Source organism: Hemitrygon akajei, chromosome 8, assembly GCF_048418815.1.
Source record: "Hemitrygon akajei chromosome 8, sHemAka1.3, whole genome shotgun sequence".
NCBI classification, from domain to species: Eukaryota; Metazoa; Chordata; class Chondrichthyes; order Myliobatiformes; family Dasyatidae; genus Hemitrygon; species Hemitrygon akajei.
Window position 1 is genome coordinate 173,832,980 of NC_133131.1, and position 18,847 is coordinate 173,851,826.

The following is an 18,847-nucleotide window of genomic DNA, read 5'->3' on the forward strand; positions in this document are numbered from 1 at the left end:
GCAACAGTATTCCAGTAACTGCTGCCTTTCCATGCCGCCCCTTTATTAAGCTACTATCCCGTACGTCGTTGGAATGTGAGAGGAAACCAGAGCACCTGGAGGAGACCCACACAGTCACAGGGAGAATATGCGAACAAGCTGCTTACAGGTACAGCAGAATTGAACGTGTCACTGGCATTGTAATAACAGCTACACTATCGTCCACCATACTATCAAAACAGATGGGCGTTAATCAGGGAACTACCCACCCAAAAAAGACGCAGTGGGAATAGCTTCATTACATTGTCTGTCACAGTTCAAGGATGAAACTCATCTCTCCACCGACAATTAGAAATGAGCAATAAATGCTAGCTAAGTGGGACTCATTGCTGAGAAAATGAATTACAATAAAGACAATCACAGATGCATATATACATGGGCAACGTAGCAAACACACAGTAAGTCAAAGTATAACTTATTATACCTTAGACTCTACCAACTTAGAGTACACAGCATCAGTGACCAGCTACATCAGCAAGTACATTGATGATGTTACTCTGTCCAAGATCATTACTACACTCGCTAACCAGAAGCCATGGATGACAGTGGAGGTGCGTGCGCTGCTGAGGACCCGTGACTCTGCCTTCAGAGCAGGCGACAAGGCAGCCCTAACAGCGAGGGCCAAACTGTCCCAAGCCATCAGAGGGGCAAAGTGTGCACACGCCCAGCGAATCCATAGCCACTACCAGGACAGCAGCGACACGCAGCGCATGTGGAAGGGCATCCAGGACATCACCAATTACAGGACAACATCACCTGACTGTGCGAGTGATGCCTCCCTCCCAGATGCGCTGAATAACTTCTACGCCCGTTTTGAGGCAGAAAATGACGTGGCAGCGAGGAAGTCCACCCCTCCTCCAGATGACCAGGTGCTGTGTCTCACTGTGGCCGATGTGAGAAGAACCCTGTGCAAGGTCAACCCACGGAAGGCTGCTGGACCAGAAAACATCCCTGGTAGAGTGCTCAGAGGATGTGCAGACCAGCTAGCAGATGTTCTCACTGACATCTTCAACATCTCCCTGAGCAGCGCCACCATTCCAACGTGCTTCAAGGCCGCCACCATCATCCCCGTGCCGAAGAAGTCTTCAGTGTCCTGCCTAAATGACTACCGTCCCGTTGCACTCACATCCATCATCATGAAGTATTTCGAGAGGCTCGTCATGAGGCACATCAAGACCCTGCTGCTTCCCTCACTGGACCCCTTGCAGTTTGCGTACCGTCCCAACCACTCAACAGATGATGCCATTGCCACCACCCTCCACCTGGCCCTAACCCACCTGGACAAAAAAAGACACGTATGTTCGAATGCTGTTCATAGACTTCAGATCTGCATTGAACACAATCATCCCTCAGAAACTGATTGGAAAGCTGAGCCTACTGGGCCTGAACACCTCCCTCTGCAACTGGATCCTAGACTTCCTGACTGGGAGACCTCAGTCAGTCCGGATCGGGAGCAGCATCTCCAACACCATCACACTGAGCACGGGGGCTCCCCAGGGCTGTGTGCTCAGTCCACTGCTGTTCACTCTGCTGACCCACGACTGTGCTGCAACACACTGCTCGAACCACATCATCAAGTTCGCTGATGACACGATCGTGGTGGATCCCATCAGCAAGAACGCCGATTCAGCTTACAGAGAGGAGGTGCAGCAGCTAACGGACTGGTGCAGAGCCAACAACCTGTCTCTGAATGTGAACAATACAAAACAGACGGTTGTTGACTTCAGGATGGCGCAGAGCGACCACTCACCACTGAACATCGACGGCTCCTCGGTAGAGATCGTAAAGAGCACCAAATTTCTTGGTGTTCACCTGGCGGAGAATCTCACCTGGTCCCTCAACACCAGCTCCATAGCAAAGAAAGCCCAGCAGTGTCTCTACTTTCTGCGAAGGCTGAGGAAAGTCCATCTCCCACCCCCCCCATCCTCATCGCATTCTACAGGGGTTGTATTGAAAGCATCCTGAGCAGCTGCATCACTGCCTGGTTCGGAAATTGCACCATCTCGGATCGCAAGACCCTGCAGCAGATAGTAAGGTCAGCTGAGAAGATCATCGGGGTCTCTCTTCCCGCCATCACAGACAATTACACTACACACTGTATCCTCAAAGCAAACAGCATTATGAAAGACCCCATGCATCCCTCATATAAACTCTTCTCCCTCCTGCTGTCTGGGAAAAGGCACCGAAGCATTCGGGCTCTCACGACCAGACTATGTAACAGTTTCCTCCCCTAAGCTATCAGACTCCTCAATACCCAGAGCCTGGACTGACACCTTACTGCCCTATTGCCCTGTTTATTATTTATTGTAATGCCTGCACTGTTTTGTGCACTTTATACAGTCCTGGGTAGGTCTGTAGTCTAGTGTAGCTTTTTTCTGTGTTGTTTTTTTACGTAGTTCAGTCTAGTTTTTGTACTGTGTCATGTAACACTGGTCCTGAAAAATGTTGTCTCGTTTTTACTGTGTATTGTACCAGCAGTTATGGTCGAAATGACAATAAAAAAGTGACTTGATTATCAATGTACTGCACGTGTTCCTCTATTAGTGGCCCTCTATTGGTTGAATCGACCATGGATGTTGTGTCCTAGCTCTGTCAATATGTCAGCCAGAGCAGTACAAAGTGGAGAGCAAGCTGTTACCCATGCAGCAGGCTCCCTCTCTTCAGCCAGCTGATGAATCCAAAGGAACAGCAGGTTGGCACCATCAGGAGTGGCCAGTCAATGTTGAACTAAACTTAGGGAATCCAGCTCTGGATTTTTCCCTCGGGGTTTACTCCCAAAGCCTTCCCCATGAGTGGGTATAGCCAAAAGACGGCAAAGGTTTGAGATCAGAGTTTTCTTACTCCTTGATGAGCTGCCAACCACGACTGACAAGCCCCATCTGCTCATCTACTACCCTGAGATTCACTTTCTTGCAGGCTTTTATAGGAAATTAATGAAACACAATTTACAAAAAAACTAAGCATACACAGTGACTGACACACAAATAATGTGCAAAAGAAGACAAGTTGTGAAAATTAAATATTCTACTGGCATTTAGAGGAAAATAAAGAAATACAAGGGCTAGGTAGACTGGATGTGGAGAGGATGTTTCCTATAGTGGGGGAAGACAAGGACCAGAGAGTTTGGCTTCGGAATAAAAAAAGTCCCTTTAGAACTGAGATAAGGAGGAATTTCTTCAGCCAGAGGATGAATCATCTGTGAAATTCATTGACATACACGGCTGTGGAAGTCGTTGGCATATTTAAAGTGGAGGTTGATAGGTTCTTGATAAGTCATGACATCAAAAGTTATGGAGTGAAGGCAGGAGAATAGGGTTGACAGAGATGATAGATCAGCCACAATGGAATGGTGGAGCAGACTCAATGAGCCACAAGGCCTAAATCTGCTCCCAGGTATTATGGTCTAATTGGCAAAAAAAATCCGGTAAATGCCTGCAAGGAAATGAATCTTAAGGTAGTCTATGGTAATACAATTTACTTTGACTTGATGTGCATGTCTACAGCATTCTCCGGTCACCAGCTTGGTCACTCACTCACTCACCTATGGGCTTTGGTACCGCCAGGGCCTGGGTGCAGTCAAATGGCAGGTTGCTCAACGACCAGATGACAGGATGAACCTTCTGCATGATATTTAACGAGATTGCAACAATACTGCAGGTGTCCTGTCGCACTGCCACTCGACTACAGAGAGGGAAAGGAAAGAGAATTACAATGAGAAACACATTGTTCATGGTACTCCTAAACATTCTACGCAGGTTGACTCTGTGGTTAAGAAGGCATACGGTGCATTGGCCTTCATCAACCGTGGGACTGAGTTTAAGAGCCGAGAGGTAATGTTGCAGCTATATAGGACCTGGTCAGACCCCACTTGGAGTACTGTGCTCAATTCTGGTCGCCTCACTACGGGAAGGATGTGGAAACCATAGAAAGGGTGCAGAGGAGATTTACAAGGATGTTGCCTGGATTGGGGAGAATGCCTTATGAGAAGAGATTGAGTGAAATCAGCCTCTTCTCCTTGGAGCGACGGAGGATGAGAGGGTAACTGATGGAGGTGTACAAGATAATGAGAGGCACTGATTATGTTGACAGTCAGAGGCTCCTTCCCAGGGCTGAAATGGTTAGCACAAAGGGCATATTTTTAAGGTGCTCGGAAGTAGGTACAGAGGAGATGTCAGGGGTAAGTTCTCTTTTTTTTTTACACAGAGAGTAGTGAGTGCTTGAAACGGGCTGCTGGCGGCGGTGGTGGAGGTGGAAACGATAGGGTCTTGAAGAGACTCCTGGATGGATACATGAAGCTTAGAAAATTAGAGGGCTATGGATAAGCCTAGGTAGCTCTAAGGTAGGGACATGTTCGGCTCAGCTCTGTGGGCCGAAGGGCCTGTATTGTGCTGTAGGTTTTCTATGTTTCTATTTCACCTCACAAACTACCAGAATCAGAGAAAAAGAAATCATTTTCACAGAATGTCTGTGTACTACTGAGTATCAACTGATTTGGAGTTTTCAGAGAAAATGTACTCAAGAACCTAATCCCAACTTCCAACTTTCGAGCTGGTTTAGGATTCAGTGGCTCTTCAGAAAATACATCCAAAACTTTTTACATGTGCTCAGGGTTTGTGCTTCCATCATCATTTCAGGCAGTGAGCTCTGGACCCTCACAACCAATTATATTCAATTTTCATTTTCTCCCCCTCTCAAAGTAATGACTGTCCAGTGCTAGCAACCTCCTTATAAACCCCTCCATACACTAATCGGTGCAATCAAATCTGCAGCAGCAAAACTAAATCAAAATCAAAAACAAAACAATGGCCACTATCCTACAACTGCCATGGGTTTGTTATACTTGCATGAAGCACCCACAGCTCCAATGCAAGAGTCCAATCCCTTATTTAATCCTTTATTAGCAATGAACAAATATACAATCTTGAACCGATATTAAGATACGACCTCTGCCAGCCCCGAGCTACAAACTGCCATGAAATAAACAAGAATATGTAACTTACTCCCTTCGCTTTAACCACACCCCTAGTATGTAACTAATTACCATAATAAACATAAAAAACACACAGAAGACAAAGCAAATAGAGAACAAGGCTCCTATAAATTCTTTCCTGTAATATGGTGACCAGAACACAAGCACGTATGAGGAGTGTTTGGTGGCTCTGGACCTATACTTCCTGGAATTCAGATGAATGGGGGGGGAGGGGGTCTCATTGAAACTTATTGAATACTGGAAAGCCTAGATAGAGTGGATGTGAAGAGGATGCTTGCAGAAGTGAGGGAGTCTAGGACCAAAAGGCACAGCTTCACAATAGAGGGATGTCCCTTTAGACCATAAGACACAGAAGCAGAATGAGGCCATTAGATCCACGTAGTCTGCTCTGCTATTTCATCATAGCTGATCCACTTTTCCTCTCAGCCCCAATCTTCTGCCTTCTCCCAGTATCCCTTCGTGCACTGGCCAATCAAGAATCTATCAATCTCTGTCTTAAATATATCTACACACTTGAGCTCCACAGCTGCCTATGGAAATAAATTCCACAGATTCACCACTCTCTGGCTAAAGAAATTTATGTTCTAAAAGGACGCCCCTCAATTCTGAGGCTGAGTCCTCTGGTTCCGCCACAGGAAGCATCCTCTCCACATTCACTCTATCAAGGCCTTTCACCATTCGATTGGTTTCAATGAAGTCACCCCCATTCTTCTGAATTCTAGTGAATACAGGCCCAGAGCCATCAAATGCTCTTCATACGACAAGCCGTTCAAACCTGGAATCATTTTCGTGAACCTCTTTGAACACACTCCAGTTTCAGCACATTCTTTCAAAGACAATGCTCCAAGTGAGGCCTCACCAGTGCTTTATAAAGTCTTAACATTACTTCCTTGCTTTTATATTCTAGTCCTCTGAAATGAATGCCAACATCACATTTGCTTTCCTCACCACAGACTCAACCTGCAAATTAACCTTCAGGGAATCCTGCACAAGGGCTTCCAAGTTCCTTTGCACCCCAGTTTTGTGTATTTTCTCTCCATTTAGAAAATACTCAGCCCTTTAATTTCTTCCCTACAGTGTATGGTCATGCACTAATCTGTCTAAATCCTTCTACAGCCTCTCTTCTTCCTCAGAACTACCTGCCCCTCCACCTATCTTTATATCATTTGTAAACTTTACAACAAAGTCATCAATTCCATCATCCAAATCACTGACCTATAACATAAAAAGAATCAGTCACAACAGATCCCTGTGGAACACCACAAGTCACCGCAGCCAATCAGAAAAAGCTCCCTTTATTCCACTCTTTGCCTCCTGCCAATCAGCCACTGCTTAATCCATGCTAGAATCTTCCCTGTAATACCATGGGCTCGTAGATTGTTAAGCAGCCTCATGTGTGGCACCTTGTTAAAGGTCTTCTGAAAATCCAAATATAAAACATTAACCGATTCTCCTTTGTCTATCCTGCTTGTTATTTCTTCCAAGAATGCCAACAGATTCTTCATCAGGCAAGACTTTTCCTTAAAGAAACATGCTGACTACGGCCTATTTTATCATGTGCCCCCAAGTACCCCGAAACCACATCCTTAACAATTGATTCCAACATCTTCCCACCCACTGATGTCAGGCTAACTGGATTATAAATTCTTTTCTTCTGCCTCTCTCCCTTCATGAAGAGGGGAGTGACATTTGCAATTTTCCAGTCTTCTGGAACCATACCAGAATCTAGTGATTCTTGAAAGATCATCACTAATGCCTCCACAATCTCTTCTGCCACCTCTTTCAGAATACTGGTGTGCACACCATCTGGTCCAGGTGACTTATCTACATTCAGACCTTTCAGTTCCAACAGCCTTCTCTCTAGCTATGGTAACTTCACACACTTCATGACCCTTGACGCCTGGAACTTCCAGCATACGGTCACAGTGAAGACTGACACAAAATACTTATTCAGTGCGTCTGTCATTTCATTGTCCCCATTACTACCTCTCCAGCACCATTTTGCAGTGGTCTGACATCCACTCACCTCTTTTACACTTTATGTATCTGAAGAAACTTTTGGTTTCCTCTTTAATATTATTGACTAGCTTACTTTCATATTTCATCTTTACCTTATTATTGACTTTTTAGTTGCCTTCTGTTGGCTTTTAAAAGCTTCCTAATCCTCTAACTTCCCACTAATTTTTGCTCTATTATGTACTCTCTCTTTGGCTTTTATGTTAGCTTTCACTTCTCACAGTTGTGTCATCTTTCCTTTAGAATACTTCTCCCTCTTTGGGATGTATATATCCTGTGCCTTCCAAACTGCTTCCAGACACTCCAGCCATTGCTGCTCTGCCGTCATCCCTGACAGTGTTGTTTTCCAATCAATTTTGGCCAACTGCTCTCTCATGCCTCTGTAACTCCCTTTACTCCACTGTAATACTGATACATCTGAATTTAGCTTCTCCTTCTTAAAATTCAGGGTGAATTTATTTATACTATGATCACCTCCCCTCCACCCCGCCACCAAGAGTGGTCTTTTACCTTAAGCTCTTCCAGTTCATTGCACAACTTCCAAACTAGAATTGCTGATCCCCTAGTGGGCTCAACCATGAGTTGCTCTAAACAGCCACCACGTAGGCACTCTAAAAATTCCTCCTCTTGGAATCAAGCACCAACCTGACTTTTCCGAACTACCTGCATATTGAAATCCCCCATGACTATTGTAACATTGCAGTTTTGGCATACATTGTCTACCTCCAGTTGTAATTTGCAGACCACACCCTTACCACTGTCTGGGGTCCTTTGATCTTTGCTGTTCCTTAGCTCAATCTACAATGATTCAACACCTCTATTCTTAGCCTTTCTATCCTTTTGATACAGTGTGCATCCTTGGACATTAAGCATCGAGTTATAAACTTCTTTCAGCCATGATTCAGTAATGCCTTCATTCATACTGATCTGCAACTATGCTACAAGTTCATCTACCCTATTCTGCATACTGCACACATTCAAATATAACACCTTCAGTCCTGTATTCATCCTTTTCAATTTTGTCTTCCTTTTACATCGCAACTTATCCTGTTGACTGCAATCTTGCCCTATCATCAGCCTCTCCTCACTCGGAGTCTCACTACACATTGCCTCTGTAAACCAACTACCTCATCTTCAGCACTATCACTCCGGTTCCCATCCCCCACCAAATTAGTTTAAACCCAACTGAACAACTCCAGCCAACCAGCCCACAAGGATATTAGACTCCCTTGGGTTCAGGTGTAATCCGACCTTTTGTACAGGTCATATCTACCCCAGAAGAAATCCCAATGATCTATAAATCTAAACCCCTGCCCCCTGCACCAGTTCCTCAGGCTTGGATTCAGCTGCCAAACCATCCTGTTCTTCCCTCACTGGCACAAGCAGCAATCCAGGAGATCCTGTTTTACACCTAGTTCCCCAAAACCTCTCTTCAGGATCTCCTCAATTTATCTATCCATGTCATTGGTACCAATATGTACCAAGACTACCTGGTGCAGATGTATTTTTCTGGGAAGCTGGAGGTCTCCCAGATCTCCCACACCCCACACAGAGTACAAAACACTGCCTGTGGAGCCATTCTCACTAATCTACTATGCCCTTACAAATAAGGACAGACAGAGAAACTTAGAAAACCATTAACCACACCCAAGCCAGATGAGCCAAAGCCACTCTAAACACTGGCATACTTACAAGAATGGGAGCTCCACTTGACCTTGAATTATATCTTTTTGCCTCTCCTAATGAATCCTTCTTGCTGAACGGTCGCTCCGAAGCTCTCCCTTTGAAATCTTGATCACCCTCCTGATTAAAAGGTAGCTCTTTTTACGCAGCCCTGATGTAGATTCTCCAGCTCAGAGAAAACTGGTGTGAAGTTCTGCTTTTAAATCTTGAACGTGGACCTGACTGAGAGGGAGCTCTTTTTACCACTTGCCGATTGATTGCTTAACTCAGAGAAACTGCCGCAAAACTCTGCCTTTGAAATCTTGATCTTTAGAACAGAGATGGGGAAGAATTTCTTAAACTAGAGGGTTGTGAATTATGGAATTAATTGCCATGGATAGCAGTGGAGGCCAAGCCATTGGGTATATTTAAAGTGGAGATTGATAGGTTCTAGATTAGTAAGGCAAGAGAATGGAATTCAGAGGGATAATAAATCAGCCATTGAGCAGACTCAATGGGTTGAACAGCCTAATTCTGCACCTATGTCTTATGGTCAACAGGCCTTTTGGCCTACTGTGTACGTGCTAACCATCAAGCATCCACCCATCTATGCTAATCACATCCACAATATCCTGAAGTGGGAAGGAGAACAGTCAGAAGCCGTGGTACACATTGGTACCAACAACATAGGTAGGAAAAGGGAGAAGGTCCTGAAAACAGACTAAAGGGAGTTAGGAAGGAAGTTGAGAAGCAGGACCTCAAAGGTAGTAATCTCTAGATTACTGCCTGTGCCATGTGACAGTAAGTATAGGAATAGAATGAGGTGGAGGATAAATGCGTGACTGAGGAATTGGAGCAGGGTGCAGGTGTGACCTGAACAAAAATGATGAGTTGCACTTGAATCCCAGAGGGACCAATATCCTGGCAGGAAGGTTCGTTAAGGCTATTGGAGAGAGTTTAAACTAGACTTGCTGGGGGGTGGGAATTGAACTGAACAGACGGGGGACGGGAGGTTGGCTCACAAATATAGAAGGCTTGGAGACAGTGCGGGAGGGAGGATAAGCAGGTGATAGAGAAGGGATGTGCTCAGACTGATGGTTTGAAATGAGTCTATTTTAATGCAAGGAGTATTAGGAACAAAGTGGATAAGCTTAGAGCGTGGATCAGTACTTGGAACTATGTTGTTGTGGCCATGACAGAGACTTAGATGGATCAGGGGCAGGAATGGTTACTTAAAGTAGCAGGCTTTAGATGTTTCAGAAAGGACAAGGAGGGTGGAAAAAGAGGTGGGGCACTGCTGATTAGAGATAGTGAAGAGGCTGCAGAAAAGGAGGAAGTCATGGAGGGTTTGTCTACTGAGTCTCCGTGGGTGGAAGTTAGGAATAGGAAGGGGCTCAATAACTCTACTGGGTGTTTTTTTTTTAAATAGATAACCCAATAGTAACAGGGACATTGAGGAGCAGATAGGGAGACAGATCCTGGAAAAGTGTAATAATAACCACATAACCATATAACAATTACAGCACAGATACAGGCCATCTCGGCCCTTCTAGTCCGTGCCGACGCTTACACTCACTTAGTCCCACTGGCCCGCACTCAGCCCATAACCCTCCATTCCTTTCCTGTCTATATACCTATCCAATTTTACTTTAAATGACAATACCGAACCTGCCTCTACCACTTCTACTGAAAGCTCATTCCACACAGCTATCACTCTCTGAAATTCCCTTTCGTGTTACCCTTAAACTTTTGCCCCCTAACTCTCAAATCATGTCCTCTTGTTTGAATCTCCCCTACTCTCAATGGAAAAAGCCTATCCACGTCAACTCGATCTATCTCCCTCATTATTTTAAATATCTCTATCAAGTCCCCCCTCAACCTTCTACGCTCCAAAGAATAAAGAACTAACTTATTCAGCCTTTCCCTGTAACTTAGGTGCTGAAACCCAGGTAACATTCTAGTAAATCTTCTCTGTACTCTCTCTATTTTGTTGATATCTTTCCTATAATTCAGTGACCAGAACTGTACTCCAAATTCGGCCTTACCAATGCCTTGTACAATTTTAACATTACATCCCAACTCCTATACTCAATGCTCTGATTTATAAAGGCCAGCATACCAAAAGCTTTCTTCACCACCCTATCCACATGAGATTCCACCTTCAGAGAGCTATGCACCATTATTCCTAGATCACTCTGTTCTACTGCATTCTTCAATGCCCTATCATTTACCATGTATGTCCTATTTGAATTATTCCTACAAAAATGTAGCACCTCACACTTATCAGCATTAAAGTCCATCTGCCATCGTTCAGCCCACTCTTCCAACTGGCCTAAATCTCTCTGCAAGCTTTGAAAACCTACTTCATTATCCACAATGCCACCTACCTTAGTATCATCTGCATACTTACTAATCCAATTTACCACCCCATCATCCAGATCATTAATGTATATGACAAACAACACTGGACCCAATACAGATCCCTGAGGCACACCACTAGACACCGGCCTCCAACCTGACAAACAGTTATCCACCACTACTCTCTGGCATTTCCCATCTAGCCCCCATTGAATCCATTTTACTACTTCAATATTAATACCTAATGATTGAACCTTCCTAACTAACCTTCCGTGCTGAACCTTGTCAAAGGCCTTACTGAAGTCCATATAGACAACATCCACTGCTTTACCCTCGTCAACTTTCCTCGTTACCTCTTCAAAAAAATTCAATAAGATTTGTCAAACATGACCTTCCACGCACAAATCCATGCTGACTATTCCTAATCAGACCCAGGGCTGTCGTGGTGGGAGGTTTTAATTTCCCAAATATTGATTGTTATCTCCCTAGAGCAAGGGGATTAGATGGGGTGGAGTTTGTTAGGTGTGTTCAGGAAGGTTTCTTGACACAATATGTCGATAAGCCTACAAGAGGAGAGGCTGTACTTGATCTGGTACTGGGAAATGAACCTGGTCAGGTATCAGATCCCTCAGTGGGAAAGCATTTTGGAGAAAGTGATCACAATTCTATCTCCTTTACCCATAGCATTGGACAGGGATAGGAACAGACAAGTTAAAAAAGCATTTAATTGGAGTAAGGGGAAATATGAGGCTATCAGGCAGGAACTTGGAAGCATAAACTGGGGGCAGATGTTCTCAGGGAAACGTACGGCAGAAATGTGGCAAATGATCAGGGTATATTTGTGTGGAGTTCTGCATAGGTATGTTCCAATGAGACAGGGAAAGGATGGTAGGGTACTGGGACCGTGGTGTACAAAGGCCACCACTAACTGATCAGAGGTGTAAATCTAGTCAAGAAGAAAAGCTTATGAAAGATTCAAAAAACTAAGTAATGATAGAGATCTAGAAGATTATAAGGCTAGCAGGAAGGAGATTAAGAATGAAATTAGGAGAGCCAGAAGGGGCCATGAAAAGGCCTGGGCAGGCAGGATTAAGAAAAACCCCAAGGCATTCTGCAAGTATGTGAAGAGCAAGAGGATAAGATGTGACAGAATAGGACCAACCAAGTGCGACAGTGGGAAAGTGTGTATGGAACTGGAGGAGATAGCAGAGGTACTTAATGAATACTTTACTTCAGTATTCACTACAGAAAAGGATATTGGTGATTGTAGGGATGACTTACAGCAGACTGAAAATCTTGAGCATACAGACATTAAGAGGATATGCTGGAGCTTTTGGAAAGCATCAAGTTGGACAAGTCACCAGGACCAGACAAGATGTGGGAGGCAAGGGAGAAGATTGCTGAGCCTCTGGAGATGATCTTTGCATCATCAATGGGGACAGGAGAGGTTCTGGAGATTGGAAGGTTGCAAATGTTGTTCCCTTATTCAAGAAAGGGAGTAGAGATAGCCCAGGAAATTATACACCAGTGAGTCTTACTTCAGTGGTTGGCAAGCTGATGGAAAAGATCCTGAGAGGCAGGATTTGTGAACATTTGGAGAGGCATAATATGATTAGGAATAGTCAACATTCTTTATCAAAGGCAGGTCATGCCTTACGAGCCTGATTGAATATTTTGATGATGTGACTAAACACATTAAGGAAGGTAGAGCAGTAGATATAGTGTATATGGATTTCAGCAAGGCATTTGATAAGGTACCCCATGCAAGGCTTATTAAGAAAGTAAGGTGATATGGGATCCAAGGGCAAATTGCTTTGTAAATCCAGAACTGGCTTACCCACAGAATGCAAAGTGTGGATGTAGACAGGTCATATTCTGCATGGAGGTCGGTCACCAGTGGTGTCCCCCAGGGATCTGTTCTGGGACCCTTATTCTGTGATTTTTATAAATGACCTGGATGAGGAAGTGGAGGAATGGGTTAGTAAATTTGCTGATGACACAAAGGTTGAGGGTGTTGTGGATAGTGTGGAGGGCTATCAGAAGTTACAGCAGGATGTGATAGGATGCAAAAGTGGGCTGAGAAGTGGTAGATGGAGTTCAACCCAGGTAAGTGTGAAGAGGTTCATTTTGGTAGGTCAAATATGATGGCAGAATATAGTATTAATGGTATTAATGACAATGAAGAGGATCAGAGGGATCTTGGGGTAAAAGTCCATAGGACACTAAAAGCTGGTACACAGGTTGACTCTGTGGTTAAGAAGGCATACGGTGCATTGGCCGTCATCAACCGAGGGATTGAGTTTAGGATGTAAGAGGTAATGTTACAGGTATATCGGACCCTAGTCAGACCCCACTTGGAGTACTGTGCTCAGTTCTGGTCACCTCACTACAGGAAGGATGCGGAAGCCATAGAAAGATGGCAGAGGAGATTTACAAGGATGTTGCCTGGATTGGGGAGCATGCCTTATGAGAATAGGTTGAGTAAACTCGGCCTTTTTTCCTTGAAGGTACAGAGGATGAGAGGTGACCTGATAGAGGTGTACAAGATGATGAGAGGCATTGATCGTATGGATAGTCAGAGGCTTTTTCCCAGGGCTGAAATGGCTAACACGAGAGGGCACAGTTTTAAGGTGCTTGGAAGTAGGTACAGAGGAGATGTCAGGAGTAAGTTGTTTGTTTTTTTCTGGGTTTTTTTTTTATAACACAGAGTGTTGAGTACACCAATTTCATTGATTCCAAAAAAAGGAAAAGACCTACTGGAGTGTGCATCCTATAGACCTATTTCTTTACTGAATGTAGATTTTAAAATTTTCTCTAAGATTCTAGCAAATAGGCTTGAGAATATCTTGCCTAATGTTATCTCAAATGAGAAAACAGGATTTATAAAAAAATACTCACATTTTAATATTCAAAGATTGGTCAATATCATTTATTCCCCCTCAGCCAAAGAATCTGAATGTATTGTATCTTTGGACACAGAGAAAGCCTTTGATAGGGTGGAGTGGCCTTATCTATTTCAGGTTTTGAAGAAGTTGAATTTTGGTCCAGGATTTATTTCCTGGATTAAATTGATTTATCATGCCCCAGTAGCTGCGGTTCTAATAATCAAAAGTCTCCTTACTTTAGATTATATAGAGGTACCCGTCAGGGTTGCCCCCTTAGTCCTTTATTATTTAATTTGACTTTAGAACCACTTGCTATTGCTCTTAGGGATTCTAATTCTGTGCAGGGTATTAGGAGAGGGAATAAATTACATAAGGTTTCGTTATATGCGAATGATTTATTAGTTTACATCTCAAATCCTAGGAAATCTATTCCTTTTATGTTATCTATATTTATGGAATTTGGTATTTTTTCCGGATATAAACTTAATTTACATAAGTGAATTATTTCATATCAATAATTATTCTGATTATTATGATCAAATACCTTTTAATATTGCCAAAAACCATTTTACTTACCTTGGTATCAAAATTACTAAAAATTTTAAAGACCTATATAGGTATAATTTCTTTCCTTTAGTTGAATGGAAATAGGGTAACAGAGGAAATGAAACAGATTGACATTAGGAAGGAAGCGGTGATGAGAAGACTGATGGGACTGAAGGCTGACAAATCCCCAGGTCCAGATGGTCTGCATCCTAGGGTACTAAAGGAGGTGGCTCTGGAAATTGCGGATGCATTGGTAATCATTTTCCAATGTTCCTTAGATTCAGGATCAGTTCCTGAGGATTGGAGAATGGCTAATGTTATCCCACTTTTTAAGAAAGGAGGGAGGGAGAAAACAGAGAACTATCGACCTGTCAGCCTGACATCGGTGGTGGGGAAGATGCTAGAGTCCATTATTAAGGATGAAATAGTGGCATATCTAGATAGCAGTGATAGGATTGGGCCGAGCCAGCATGGATTTACCAAGGGTAAATCATGCTTGACTAATCTGTTGGGAGTTTTTCGAGGATGTAACCAGGAAGTTAGACAAGGGAGATCCAGTAGATGTAGTGTACCTCGATTTTCAGAAGGCATTTGATAAGGTCCCACATAAGAGATTGGTGGGTAAAATCAAAGCTCAGGGCATCGGGGGGAAGACACTGACATAGATAGAAAACTGGTTGGCAGATAGAAAGCAAAGGGTAGCGGTGAATGGGTGTTTCTCGGAATGGCAGGTGGTGACTAGTGGGGTGCCACAGGGCTCGGTATTGGGACCACAGCTGTTTACCATTTACGTCAATGATTTAGATGAAGGCATTGAGAATAACATCAGCAAGTTTGCTGATGATACTAAGCTAGGTGACATGTGATGAGGATATTAGGAGAATTCAGGGTGACTTGGATAGGCTGGGTGAGTGGGCAGATGACGTTTAATATGAATAAGTGTGAGGTTATCCACTTTGGGAGTAAGAACAGGAAGGCAGATTATTATCTGAACGGTGTAGAGTTAGGTAAGGGAGAAATACAAAGAGATCTAGGAGTCCTTGTTCATCAGTCACTGAAAGTGAATGAGCAAGTGCAGCAGGCAGTGAAGAAGGCTAATGGAATGTTGACCTTTATTACAAAGGGAATTGAGTACAAGAGCAAGGAAATCCTCTTGCATTTGTACAGAGCCCTGGTGAGACCACACCTGGAGTATTGTGTACAGTTTTGGTCTCCAGGGTTAAGGAAGGACATCCTGGCTGTAGAGGAAGTGCAGCGTAGATTCACAAGGTTAATTCCTGGGATGTCTGGACTGTCTTACGCAGAGAGGTTAGAGAGACTGGGCTTGTACACGCTGAAATTAAGGAGATTGAGAGGGGATCTGATTGAAACATATAAGATTATTAAGGGATTGGACAAGATAGAGGCAGGAAATACGTTCCAGATGCTGGGAGAGTCCAGTACCAGAGGGCATGGTTTGAGAATAAGGGGTAGGTCATTTAGGACAGAGTTAAGGAAAAACTTCTTCTCCCAGAGAGTTGTGGGGGTCTGGAATGCACTGCCTCGGAAGGTAGTGGAGGCCAATTCTCTGGATGCTTTCAAGAAGGAGCTAGATAGGTATCTTATGGATAGGGGAATCAAGGGATATGGGGACAAGGCAGGAACCAGGTATTGATAGTAGATGATCAGCCATGATCTCAAAATGGCGGTGCAGACTCGAAGGGCCAAATGGTCTACTTCTGCACCTATAGTCTATTGTCTATAATATACTCAACAGGCGCTTTCTAAATGGTCACCTATGTCGATGTCATTGATAGGTCAAATAAATGCTATAAAAATGGTTATTCTACCAAAATTTTTATACATATTTCAAGCAGTTCCCTCTTTTGTTCCAAAAACATTTTTTGATAAAATAGATTCTCTGATTTTGTCTTATGTTTGGAATAATAAAAGCTCTAGAGTGAATAAACTTTTATTGCAAAAATCAAAAAAAGATGGAGGACTGGCTTTATCAAACTTTAGATTTTATTACTGGGCAATTAATATTTGGTATATTACTTTTTGGATTTATGATATAGACGACCAAGATCGCCCTTCACTGGAGGAAAATTCAGTAATGGGGTCTTCGTTAGCTCCTCAGACAGGATGAAGAGGTCAATACTCCCCAATGCCATTAGGCTTTACAATTCAACTGCCAGGACTTAAGAACTTTTTTTTTTTAAAGCTATTATTAATGCTTTTTGAATTAGTGATTTAGATGCATATCATATTATTACTGAGTTAAGTATTGTATGTAATGAGTTTTTGCTACAACAAGTGTATGGGACATTGGAAAAAATGTTGAATTTCCCCATGGGGATGAATAAAGTATCTATCTATCTATCTATCTATCTTTATTAGGAGCTCCTCTTCCGTTTTCGTTCTTCAGAATAGGTAGAAAAGCTCTTAACCCTATTGTTAAACATATTTTAAAAATTTGGTTTCAATTTTGTAGATTTTTTAAATTAAATAATTTTCTACTTTCTAGTAATATTTATTCTAATTTCTTTTTTAAACCATCAACTTTGGATAAGGCTTTTTCAACATGGAAAATTAAGGGAATAAAAACTTTTTAGATTTGTTTTTACAAGACTGTTTAATGTCTTTTTCACAGTTAATGGATAAATATGATATCCCCAATACACATTTTTTCAGATATTTACAGGTTAGGAATTTCTTACCTGATTTTTTTACCGAATTACCCCTCAGCCTGCTCTTTAAATTTGGTTTATGTTATTTTTCAGTTTAAACCTTTTCAAAAACGATTAATAGCTATCATTTATAAAGTTAATGAATGCTCGCATGTCGCCTAATGATAGGGTTCAACGTACCTGGGAAGTAGAACTTCAACATTCACTTTCAGATAATCAATGGAGTAAAATTTATTATTTAGTCAATAATTCATCTATCTGCGCACGCCATATCTTAATTCAGTTTGAGATAGTACACAGGGCCCATATGTCCAAAGATAAATTGGCACATATTTTTCTTAATACAAGCCCTATTTGTGACAGATGTAACGCGGAAGTGGCTACTCTAACTCATATGTTTTGGTCATGTGTAAGTTTAAACAATTTTTGGAGGGATGCGTTTGGAATATTATCTAAAGTTATAGATGTGGATGTTCAACCTAATCCACTTACAGCAACTTTTGGGATTTTTCCAGAGGAAGCAAGAAAAGTGTCTGCTTCCGCCCAACATGTGATAGCTTTTTCAACTTTACTGGCTAGGAGAGCTATTTTGCTACACTGGAAAGAATATAACCCACCTACTGTTTTTTATTGGCTCTCCTCCATTATGTCATATCTAAGCTGGGAGAAAATTAGAAGCCGGACATTTGATACATCCTTTAATTTTGAACAAGTCTGGCGACGCTTAATTCAATATTTTCACATGATTTAATTTATTTTTGTTTATTTATTTTTCTTTATTCTCTTTGGAGAAAATCCTTGTCCATGAAGGTTCAGAGATGACTGGAAGGATGTTTCTTCTCTCTTTTTTTTTTAAATTTTATCCTCAATTTTCGGGTTAGTTAGTGGGGTTTTTTTTTCCTTATCAATATAGTTTCCAATCTTTTTCTTTATGATTGCTATGAGGAGTTGTAGTTTTTTTTTTGACCATTGTATATATAACAGCATAATATTTTACCTATTTGATTTTGACATTATATACTTTCTATTTTTATTATTGCTGTTTATATGTCTTTTATATTATGTTTGTTAAACTCCTCCTCTGATTTGTATATTCTTTATTTGAAAATCAATAAAAAGATTGAAAAATGAAATGAGTGTTGAGTGCACGGAATAGGCTGCCAGCGACGGTGGTGGAGGTGGATATGATAGGGTCTTTTAAGAGACTCCTGGATAGGTACATGGAGCTTAGAAAAATAGAGGGCTATGGGTAACCCTAGTAATTTCTAAAGTAAGTATGTTCGGCGCAGCGTTGTGGTCTGAAGGGCCTGTATTGTGCTGTAGGTTTTCTATGTTTCTATACGTTTCTATAAAGACAATCTTTGCTTTTCAGCAAGCAAAACTCTCAACTGACAGAAACATATGCACAAAATGATTAGATTTGATTCAGTGGCAAATCTAGTCAATTGAATTGTAGCTTGGAATAAAAGCTTGGGCAAGCTGACAACAGATTGGAATAAAACCAACCCTTATTGGGCAAAGTGACAACGCAGATTGCTCAACCTAAGTAATTCTGTTTGTTAGGGAAGACAACTGCTAAATTAGGCAAATCACAGCACGATGCAATATGCAATTAGCCAACTATATGACTGCTGCAAAATCTATGTGCTACTGATGCAGGCTCCTCTGCACTGGTGACACCC

At 42.3% G+C, this 18,847-nt stretch overlaps 1 protein-coding gene across 1 annotated transcript in view; it reads right to left on the reverse strand.

Moving 5' to 3' along the window:
- Positions 1-18,847, reverse strand: part of cpsf1 (cleavage and polyadenylation specific factor 1) — a 136,325-nt gene that overhangs the window by 86,495 nt on the left and 30,983 nt on the right. The window contains exon 8 of the mRNA XM_073055126.1: positions 3,581-3,720. Coding sequence (XP_072911227.1) covers positions 3,581-3,720 — 140 coding nt within the window. The remainder of the gene's footprint in view (positions 1-3,580; positions 3,721-18,847) is intronic.